The sequence below is a fragment of the Bidens hawaiensis genome, unplaced genomic scaffold, assembly GCF_021521415.1.
Source record: "Bidens hawaiensis isolate Kalapana, Puna unplaced genomic scaffold, B.hawaiensis_p1.1 tig00063755_1, whole genome shotgun sequence".
NCBI classification, from domain to species: domain Eukaryota; kingdom Viridiplantae; phylum Streptophyta; class Magnoliopsida; order Asterales; family Asteraceae; genus Bidens; species Bidens hawaiensis.
In genome coordinates, this window is record NW_027501404.1 from 45,453 (window position 1) to 57,299 (window position 11,847).

The 11,847-nt window shown below is 34.9% G+C and overlaps 1 protein-coding gene across 1 annotated transcript; it reads left to right on the forward strand.

Annotated features, from left to right (window-relative positions):
- The first annotated feature begins 338 nt into the window (after positions 1-338).
- LOC143604028 (putative F-box protein PP2-B12) lies at positions 339-2,956 on the forward strand. The gene is made up of 3 exons (XM_077080630.1): positions 339-617; positions 2,181-2,299; positions 2,375-2,956. Exons 1-3 carry the CDS (start codon positions 369-371, stop codon positions 2,856-2,858), a joined length of 852 nt encoding a protein of 283 aa, XP_076936745.1. The 5' UTR covers positions 339-368; the 3' UTR covers positions 2,859-2,956.
- The last annotated feature ends 8,891 nt before the right edge of the window (positions 2,957-11,847 follow it).

An 11,847-nucleotide genomic window follows, 5' to 3' on the forward strand; every position in this document is an offset into this window, starting at 1 on the left:
ATAGTTTCGTATAATTTAAAAAACAAACGTATTTGTATTTTAGCTTAAATAAACAGATTAGAGTCGTCTTTTAAAACAATTTTGTATTTAAGGGTCCATGTTTTTTTTATCTGCCTAGGGCCACAAGGTTTCCTTGCATTTTAAGAGACGGTCATGTTTATATATAATGAATATATATAGACTAATTTTGTGACAAAAATAAATATCTAGATTACCCAATCTTCTCTGACAACTACTTCGCCAGCCATGCAAAAATTAGGCAGAAAAAGGACAAGTTTCAATAACAATAATTGATAAAAATGGTCCTAACTAAAATCACACGTATATTTACAAAATCTACTTTACACTTGGATCCAGTGTGGACAAGGATGGCAGATTTCTTCAGTGACCTTCCTGAAGGATTTGTGGCAGAAGCATTGGCTCTCACCACTCCACGAGATGCTTCCAGGTTGTCCTCTGTCAATTCTTTCTTCCGGTCCGCGGCTGAGTGGGATTCAGTGTGGGGGAGTTTTGTGCCGCCCGAGAGGCTGGCGAAGGCGGACGGTGGTCCCGGTTCACTGAAGGAGATGTATCTACGTCTTTGTGATCACCCTATCATCATTGAAGATGGAAACAAGGTGTGTTTTTGGATCATTTAGCTTTTTCATCCTATGACATTTGAGGGTTTTTGACACGACACGAACCTAACACTAAATTCATGGGTTTGTGTTTGGTGTAAATGGGTTCGAGTCAGCTTCGGGTCTAACCCGTAAACCCTTTTAGCTAAACGGGTTGGGTTCAAATCAACCCGACGAGTTTGCGAGCAGACCCATTTATTTTATATTATCTCTCTTTTTTTCCAAACATGTTTTACTTAATAAATTAAGTTGCTTAGGTAGGTTATCCTAAAATTTGAAATTAAAGATAAATTTAACGTAAGATTTTATAATTTAAATGTAACTTTTTAACGGTGGCGGATCTGGACCATAATCTTAATTAGGGGTAACGTTAAAAAAAAAATTATCGTATTTCATACAATGTAAGTGATTTTTTTTACCGTATTTCATACAATAACCGAATTTTTTTTTACGATATTTGATGCAATAGTTTTTTGTTTTTCATAACTTGTGTTTGGACCGATATCATCATTTTCTTGTAATTTTCGTTTAAAATGATTGCTAATAAGACTTTGTTGTCTCATATTCCAAGTTCCCTAATTTTAGAAGAGACAAAATTTAAACCATAAATCTATAATCAATTTCAATTTACACATAAACCCTAAATCCCTAATCAATTACAATTTCCAATTTATATTATCCGAATATCCAACAAGCGATAATCAATCATTCAATTGCTATCAATGGGGTTGCCAAAAGCAAAACCTTTAGAACAACTGGGTTTGGAGGGGAGGTTTTGGGTTCAAATCCTAAAGATAACAAAAATTAAAAGAAGTTCACTGTTATAAAAAATCATTTAATTGCCCATAAATAATTCCAAATTAACAATTTATATAAACAAGTAAACAATTACAATTTTAAGTAGAAGTAGAAGAATACCTAAATTGAACAAGTAGAATTCAAACAAACAGGGGTAACGACTGAATGAAACTTTGTTTTGTTGAATGTTGATGTCCGACCTAAACCAAACGTTTAAGCATAAAAGGAAAAACAAACAAATATTTTTAATTAGTTTGTGCATAAATTTGGTTGGGCTTTAATTGGTTTCGGCTTTTTATTTGGTTGGATTTTAAACAAACAGGGGTAACGCTATATTTTTTCAGGAGTAGCGAAATACGAAAACCGATCAAAACGTATAAAATTTGTACTACCGGCGAAAAGTCGAGGGATAGCGGAGGCTACCGCTAGTTATATACTAGGTCCGCCATTGCTTTTTAATATAAATTTGTATTTTTCTTTTACAAATATGTAAATTTAAAGCATTAATATGTTTGTATTTTTTACAAATATGTAAATTTAAAGTATTAATATGTGAAAAGAAAACTATCGGGTCAAACGGGTTGTGTTCCATGAATACACGGGCCATGCTCGGGTTCACATGTCTTACATGATTTTCGGGTTCAAGTCGTGTTGGGTTTCCAAATTTTTGGGTTTGTGTCGGATTGGACCACTCAACTGGATAGCACGACCTCTTTAACACCCTTAAGCCGGAGGGATCTGATTATATTTAGTCTGATTTAATAGAGCTTCTGGTTGGATAAATGTACCGGGAAGAAATGCTACATGTTTGCCGCTAAACAATTGTCAATTGCTTTGGTCAACTCTCCTAATTGTTGGAGATGGACCTCCATACCAGAATCTAGGTAAACTCTTGCTCCTTCAAATTAATTAAAAAAAAACATATTAATTTATTTTTGCGTCCATATTTTGAATAATAGATTCACAGAAGTGGCTGAACTTATAAGTGTGTGTTCACTTGAAGTCAGTGGGAAAGTCAACACTTCCATCTTATCTCCCAACACAACTTATGCTGGTCACCTTGTGTTTAAGACAACCGCAGAAGCTTACGGTTTTGAGTACAGACCAGTGGAGGTCTGCATGGGAGACAGCACAAACGTTAGGATGGTGTATTTGGATCCTGAAGCGCAAAACAGACGAAGATTACGTTCAAAGAGACGGATCGGAATATTTGGGAGATTAGCGTTTGCAAGCTACAGTGAAGTACCTTCACCTTGTGAGGACAACTGTCCAAAACAAAGGGAAGATGGGTGGTTTGAGGTTGAGATAGGCGAGTACTGCTATAGTATGGGAGGGGATGAGGTGGAAGAAGTTGAGATCAGTGTAATGGAGGTGAAAAGAGGGAATTTGAAGAGTGGGCTGATAATTCAAGGGATTGAGATTAGGCCGAAAAACGGTGTATAAGTTTGTATATATCGCTTTTTAATAACGACTTTTACTTCATATCTTTTTATAATCTTGTTTGGGAATTGGCTTTAAAATTTATCATTGGCTGAGTTTGATGGTGGCATATTTTATGCTAGAATACTGCAAGTGGTTAACTTGTGGGCTAGTTATTTTAAGAAGGTTTAAATGTTTAATTGAGTTGAATGATTTAAGCATATTAGCTGGAACTGGGATGTTCAAATGGGTCATTGGAGTTACATTATGAAGATTTCCATGTTCCTGCTATAATTTTGTGGTTATTGGCTGCTGTTTGATTGGCTGTTGCTTTGTTGATGGTTTTCGCTCATCAATATTTGGACTTTGGTCAATGGTAGTCAAAGGTTAATGATAGTCAAAGTTCAGCAACAATCAAAGGGATACGTAACGGATGATATGAGTCAATTGCATTCAACTGTCATGTTCTAGCTATGCTAAGTTGCTAACTATTTTTATACTCGTTCCGGTTCAAGTATTCCAAAATAAATATTATTAAAACTTAACAAAAAATATTCACCTTAAAAAACTTACTAAATGAATGAAAGTTAACAAACAACAAATTTGTAACTTGAAGTTAACAATAATAACACACTACTACACCAACATTTTGCAATAATGTATTAATTTCATATAAAATATGGGTTAGACGAGATAGTTGATCGACCTGTTTAACTAATCGGGTTAGCATGTTGACCTCGTTTAACTAAGCAAGTTAAGCAGGTCAACACTGACACAATCCTTTTAAACAGGCTAGATGTCAACTCAGTAACTAATTCGAAGAGACATGGATCCAACCCGTGTCGGGTTGAATGAATGTTCTCCAGTCTTCAAGATGAACGAAGCCACACCTCGATCTTCTTCATGTTGGAAATTGTGGACCGGTTCGATTAAGTCAATGTGGTCGACCGAGTTATGACCCGAGAGAGTGACACCTTGGGTAACGAGCATAAAACCCGCTTAAACTAGTTAACCGGTATGGACTATTATTAACGAGATTATAATGTTTATTTATTTGTTAAATGGTTCGAGCTAATAGCAAGAGATTTGATTTTATGAAATTAGGGTGAAAACCCTAATTAATCAAGAGGTTAAGTTTTAACCTTACCACCAAAGTTTTCTCTCCATCTCTTATATTACACCACCACCGCCACCGCCCAACCCCTGCCCGTCGAATGACCGCCACCGCTGCCACTGCCCAACCACCGCTGATGTCGGCTGCCACCGTGCACCGCCACCATCGGGTCTCATTTAGTATCGTCATCTAGCAAAGCTTGTTCCCCTCGGTGTCGCAGCCGGTTAATCATTAACCGTGGTATGATTTTATCTCATTGGTAGTTAATATAATAAATTGTTTATTTTATTTACTATGCTCGTATTGTTTGTAACCGGATCCTGTCGTGTTTTGTTTTGGTGTTGATTACTCGTTTTATTCCGTTTCGTTTATATTAGTTAATCGGTTTAATAATTTACTAATTATTATTGAACCCGATTTTTGATAATAAATTTTGACTGGTCACCACTAAAACCCAACGGTGATATCAGAGCCTTGGTTACAACATACGAGTCGGTACCGGTCTTTTAAACCGGGACTAGATTACAAGCTTTAATTTGTTTTAAAGTTTCTAATCCAATTTTATTTTAGGGCAACTTTAATTTTTGGTCAAAAATTTTATTTGTTTTCTTTAACCAAAAGATTGCCCGATTTGTTGTGTGGTGTTATAAAATATATAAATCTAGTCTAACCTTGTTTTGTGGTTGTTTGTGATGGTTTAGTTTAGGTTTTATGGTTTTGTACATCCTGATGGTTTAAAGTTTTAATAGTTAGGGTTTTCCTATATTGTATTTGTTTTATAAATATTGTATTTTTTTTTTGTAAATACTATGATAAACGAAGACCCGAAGACAAAGACCAAGGAACCTAAACAAGAATCCGAAGTTAGTGGGAGTTGCATGAGATGACGACTGGATGCACTCAAATCCATCCTTATGGCTGTTTATATGTTCTGGCCCGTGGCCTGTTCAGTCTTGCTATTAGGCTCTAGCAAAATCTAACAACTTTTGACCATATATATTTACATATTTTTCTTACTTTTGTGGTTGCTTGTATCTTATAAAAGTTATCTCATATCCAACCACATACCAACATAATTTTAAAAGGGAATTTTAAAAATATTAAAACAATCATATTAAAACAAGTTCTAAAAGGAGTTTTACAACTTGTCAAATTTTGTCTTTAAAACAAAGTTTGTTTTAAAACAAATAATAACCAATTAAGTTTTGCGAATTAAACTAAATTTAATTTCAGAAAAAAACCTAATAACTTAATAAATTTTCTAATAACTTAAAATTGGTTAGACATATCTTGATAAACTTAGTTTTTTAATAGGTTATTAAAACTAAGTGATCTGAGAGATGAAAGGATTCATCATATTGCCCTGATTAAATATAGTAAATTGGATTTTTCTCTATTCGATAAATATTAAAATTAAATCCCAAATTTTAAATTGATAGTCTATGCCATCCTACTATAAGCTACACTTGGGGCATACTGCGGAACTTCAAATTTTTGGAGCCACAGCAGCGCACTTGATTTATTGCTTATCCCTCCGAGGTGCGAGGGTTTCGTTGACACATTCGGCCCTTCCACAAGTAGCTGTACTAGGACGACTATTACTTTACTCTCCTGTTACGTGCCACAGCTGTCTGGAGATTAAGGTGGACATAAATGAGGCTAAACGTATCCAAATGGAAAAGGGTTGTCTTAAAGCCCTCATACTCGAGAGTTGTGCTTTTGCACAATTGGCAATCATTGTCAGTCTATCTACCACTTACTAACGTTGCGTGCTACAGCTGCCATTACTAACTATTAATAGCCGGATTATCAAATTCCTACTCTATTAATGTAATTGGGTCATTAATAATAAAATGAATTAAATCATTGAAAATACTAATAATTTTATTTTGCTTATTAAACATATGTCGACTGATAAAAACTCCTCATTCGTTCTCAAGTCCACACTTAAGAATGAAAAGCTGAATGACACCAATTTTCTTAATGGCACTACAATCTGAGACTTGTTATCATAATGGCAAAGAAGCTCTACGTTCTCTATGGACCAGTTCCAACCGAGCCTGAAAATGATGTAGCTGCTCATTGAAAAGCATAATGAGGACTCTGTTGAGGTAGCCTATATTATGCTAGCCACAATGTCCACTGATCTCGCTAAGGTCTTGGAAGATATAGGTACCTATGAGATGCTTGAGCAACTCAAGCGCATGTTCCAGAAACAAGCCCATAAGAGCGCTTCGACACCATGAAACAACTAATTAACTACATGACGGAACAGGAATCCTCTGTTAGTGCGCATGTCGTCAAGATGAAAGGGTACAACCATGGTTGCAAAAGTCGCTAGGCGAACCTTATGCAGTCGACTGGGGAGTTGGGTGTACTCGGAGTACTCGGGGAGTACTCGGAATTGGTAAATATAAAGAAAATTAATTTTTTAATATTATATAAATGTCAAATATCATAAGTATGCTAATATTTATAACAAAGTAAGTGACTATCAATATAAATAACAAAATAAGTACTAAATTTTCTAAAATTTGCTAATCATTAACTAACAAAATTGATATGCCTTTTTCTAATATTATAAAAATATGAATTATATTTTATTCATAAAGTAAAAATCGGCCCAAGTTGACCGATTAGATGTGATTTTGGCTGAGGTTGACCACATTTAATCAATTCTTAGTAACTAGGCGGAGCTAGAGAAACTCTCCTTGGCGCCATACCTTGTAGCGAGTAACCGGAGAGTATTCGGCCTTGGAAACCTACTTTTACAACATTGGGTACAACGACTAATTGAAGAAACTTTATTATCCCCTATCAGATGAAATGGTAGCGGACTTCAACTAGAACTATCTCACCAGCTCTTACGACTAGTTCGTAATAAATTTCAATATGAATGCCTGTGTGAGGATAGTGCTGGAACTTTATGAATTCTCAAAACGGCTGAAATGAATATTAATAAGACTAATCAAGTTCTGATGGTTAAATCTGCTGGTGTTAAGAAGCACAACCCCAAGAATCGGGATCGTAACAGTAAAGGCAAAAGAAAGGTTACGGTTGCTGCTAAGCCTGCCACCAACACTAACAAGAATGTTATAAGATACCACCGCCCGCCTCCCGTGGAGCGACAATGCTAAAATTGCAACAAAATGGGACACCTGAAACGTAACCGTCCCGACTATCTTGCTAAGATAAGAAAATAGAGGACCAATGGTGAAGGCTCCTCAAAAGGTATTTCTGTTTACGTTATTGAACTTTTCACCGTTTCTAGCGACACATGGATATTTGATACCGGACATTATTACCACATCATTAATGTCTTGCAGGAACCTGAAAACTGGAAGAAGCTGAAATAAGACGACAGGGAACTCATTGTTGGTAATGGAAAGAGAGTTGCAGTTCTTGCGATTGGAACACATGTGTCCATCTGGCCTAGTAGTTACTTTGAATAACTGTTTGTTTGCACCGAGATTTCCCAGAAACATTGTTTCAGTTTCATTGCTTTTTGAACAAGGATTTAAGTACGCTTTTAATGGTGTTTCTATTTCTGCTTACTTGAATGATGTCTTTATTTTGAGGCTAAACATCGAAACGGTAGTTATGAGATTAATCTACCTATTCTAATAAAAGAAAATAATTGTGGCACGTGTCACTTTATGGTTAAACCTCACAATTCTTTTCACTCCAAAACTAAGATCTTAATTGACCCTAATACATGTCATGTATCAATAATTATTCACTTTTCTTTTACACTTTATTTATATTATATTTATACATTTTTATATAAATGAATGTATAGATATTTACATATTATTTTCAAGGTTGTGAAAGTCGTTAGGCGGTCCTAGTGGTGGCGGTCAACTGGGGAGTTGCGAGTACTCGGAAGTAGTTGAAGATTACTCGGAAAATACCTACGGAGTACTTGGCCGAGGCGAGGAGTACTCGATCTAGGCGTGGAGTAATTGGGAGTAATCGGGGAGTACTCGGCCGCCTACTCGGGAGTTTTACAGCCTTGATTATTTTACTATATATTACAAAATACTCGGTGAAATCCAAAAATCAGCAACAAACTATTTTTGTTAAAAATTGAAAATAATATAATTTTAAATGTTATCATTAATATATTATACTATATATATTATTGAAGATTGTAAAGAAAAACAGAACTTAAATATGCTTTTATTTTACAAAATATTTTTTTAATCATTAAATTATAAATATATGCTTAAAAGTTGGATCTATATTTTTAAAATCAATCCATTTATCTATTATTATTATTATTGTAAATTATCATATAAATTTATAATTTATAAATATATGTTTTAAATCTACCTATTTATTTTTCAGTTAATTTAGTAAACAATATGCGTGTTAAAATGTAAGGATGTTATATACCAATCACTTTCATATAACAAAGTTTATCATATTTATTTTCTTGGTTTTTTATCAAGGATTGTTTCGGGTTTTTTGTGGAACTTAAATTTGATTTTTACATGTCAAAAGTTGTGTAAATAGATTGTTTGGTACAAATTAACTGCATTTGGGTCAAAATTTGTTACGGGTCAAAAATGGGAAATCTGAGTATTTTTTTAAATTTTGAGAATACAAATAAATTTATCGTCAAATTTTTACAGGTCAAAAGTGTTGACTTTAAAATGTCAAATGGATGAATGTTAGAACTTTAAACATGATTCAGGTTTCAATTTTTTTTCTAGGGAATTTTTGGAAATAATCAAAAGGTAGGATGAATGTTAGAACTTTAAACATGATTTGGCAAATTGACTATTTTTCTCTCGCCTATTAAAATTTAAGAAAAGATAGGAACACTTCCGACATGCCATCCCCAAGCCTATCAATGCTTCTAACATTTATCAAACTTGAAACATTTGTACACGCATTAACTTTTCCTTAAATGATGACCAGAACGTTATATGGGAAGCATGTCATGCAAAACTATGCTTAAATGAAGCAAAATATTCACAAAATTTAATGGTTAACATATTATTTTATATGTTATCATTATGGAAAAGTCGAGAAGCCTCCTGAAACTTATCAAAATCTTTTTCATGGTGTAGCTCAGAAAAACATAGTTCTTGAGGAACAGCCGTCGTTACAATTTAATGTGCTCATTTCCTTCTATGGTAGTAAATTGATAAATATATCAATAAAAGTGACGCTCCTTCTGTAGGCTGAGTGGTTGAACTACTATTGTATGAGAAATCTTCTTCCCGAAATTGGTTCATAACCAAAATATTCTTTCAATCTTTCATAAATGATACTGAGAATGAAATTTTCAATAAAAGGTGTGCTCTCGAGTACTTTTTTGCACAAGTATTTTTTTATTAAGTTCATTTATAAAAATCATTTTGTGATTTAAATAAAAATCAATTTATGTACACTTAGTATAGATACAAGTATAGATGTAATACAATTTTTTCCATATACGTTATGTAATTCTTTGTTTTACTTGTAATTTTATAATTTGGATCATCCTGTGTGTTACATGGGCTCTAAAGCTAGTGTTTAAATAAACAATAATGTATATAATCTTTCAAAACATATCAAATTTGGCATCAATGATACATTTCTATGGCATTGCCAACTTGGTCACATAAGAAAGGCAAGAGTTAAGAGACACCAATCCAAAGAGATTCTTGAATTCACATGACAAAAAAACTCTTTTGACGACTGCAAATCTTGCTTAGCTGGCAAACTCACCAAAGACTCTTTCACTCATATAAGTGAACGAGCAAAGGATCTGCTAGGACTCATACACACTAATGTTTGCGGCCCTTTTAGAACCATGTCTAGAAACTATGAAAGATACTTTGTTTCTTTTATTAACGATTACATTCGATATGCTTATGTCTATCTTATGAAACATAAGCATGAAACTTTTGAAAGGCTCAAATAGTTTCAAAACAAAGTGGAATACCAACTCGGTAAAATAACTAAAATACTTCGATCAGATCAAGGTGTAGAATATCTCAACTCAGAGTTCATCAATCATATAAAAGAGCGTGGAATTGTTTCACACCTCACCTCCACTCGACACACCCCAACATAATGGCATGAGTGAGAAGAGAAATCAAACCTTTCTAAACATGGTCCGATAGATGATGTATAGAACTAACTTGCCTCACTCCTTTCGGATCTTTGCTCTTATGACCGCCGCCCACATTGTTAATTTGGCTCCGACTAAAAAGGTAAACAAAACCCCATATGAGATATGGCATGGGCGTAAACCCAATTTGTCTTACCCTAGAGTATGGGGATGTGATGCATATGTCACCGGTGATTCTGATGAGAAGCTCGATCCACGCGGCGTTAAAGTAGTTTTCGTCAGATACTATAACCAAAGCGGAAATTATTTTTTCCATTCTGATAAAAAATTGATTTCTCAAAGGAAGGTTCCTCGAGAAAGATATTCTCGAACGAGTAACTGGAAATATTATTGTCGATCTTGAAGAAATTCGAGAACCACAAACAATCGTTGAGGAAGTCGGAACGTCTAATCAACAAGATGTTGTTGCTGATACATCAGACATAAACACGAGCGTTCGCAGAAGTAGTAGGAATCGCAATGAACCAAATAGATACCTATGGTATCTAGATGGTCCCGAAGTCCTATTAGTAGTTGAATCTAATGACGAGCCTGTTAACTACAAAACTGTTGTCTTAGATCCATAAGCTGAGAAATGGCTAGAAGTCATGAACGCTGACATGCAATTTATGCATGACAATCAAGTCTTGAACTTGGTTGAGCTACCCACCGAAGGTCGAAAAATAGGGAGCAAGTGGATTTTAAAAACAATCTCTGACATGCATGAAAATGTACAGACCTATAAAGCACGTTTAGTCGTGAAAGGTTTTACTCAAACTCAGGGTATTGACTATGATGAAACCTTCTCGCCCATTGCCATGACCAAATCAATCAGGATATTGCTTGCCATAGTCACGTGCTATGACTGCGATATATGGTAAATGGATGTCAAAAACCACTTTTCTTAGTGGACACCTTTCTGAAGATGTCTATATGGTTAAGCTTGAAGGCTTTTATAGATCCCAAATATCCTAATAGGGTGTGCAAACTGAATAAGTCAATTTATGGACTCAAACAAGCATCTCGCAGCTGGAATCTTCATTTTGACGAGAAAATCAAAAAAGTTTGGTTTTATCAAAAATGATGATGGGCCCTTGTGTTTACACAAAAGGCTAGTGGGAACCCTATATCATTCTTGATCTTGTATGTGAATGATATACTGATCATCGGAAACAACATTCCTATGCTTGAAGAAGTCAAGCACTGTTGGGATCTTGTTACGCAATGAAAGATCTTGGTGAAGCTGCTTCTATTCTAGGAATCAAGAATCTACTGAGATCGATCTAAGAGGCTTCTAGGGTTAAGTCAAAGTACATACATACACAAAGTAATGGCGCGCTTCTCGATGGAAAACTCCAAGAAAGGAGGTGTTCCCATTGCTAAAGGAACCGTGTTGAACAAATCACGATCTCCTTTAACGGTTTTTTAAACTAAGCATATGCAAGCAATTCTGTATGCTTCAGGAATTGGTTCTATCATGTATGCTATGTTATGCACTAGACCTGACGTCTCGTATGCTTTATTCATGACTAGTCATTTTCAGCAAAGTCCATTGCCCATTGGACTGTAGTAAAGAGCATTCTAAGATACCTGAAAAGAACCAAGGATATGTTCTTAGTATTTGGAGGAGTGGAAGAAGAGCTCACTTTAAAGTGTTATACTGATGCTAGTTTCCAACCTGACCGAGATGATTCTCGCTCACAATAAAGATTTATATTCACTCTCAATGGAGAAGCTATTTACTGGAGCAGCTCTAAGAAGAGTGTGGTGGCGGACTCTATCACCGAATCTGTATA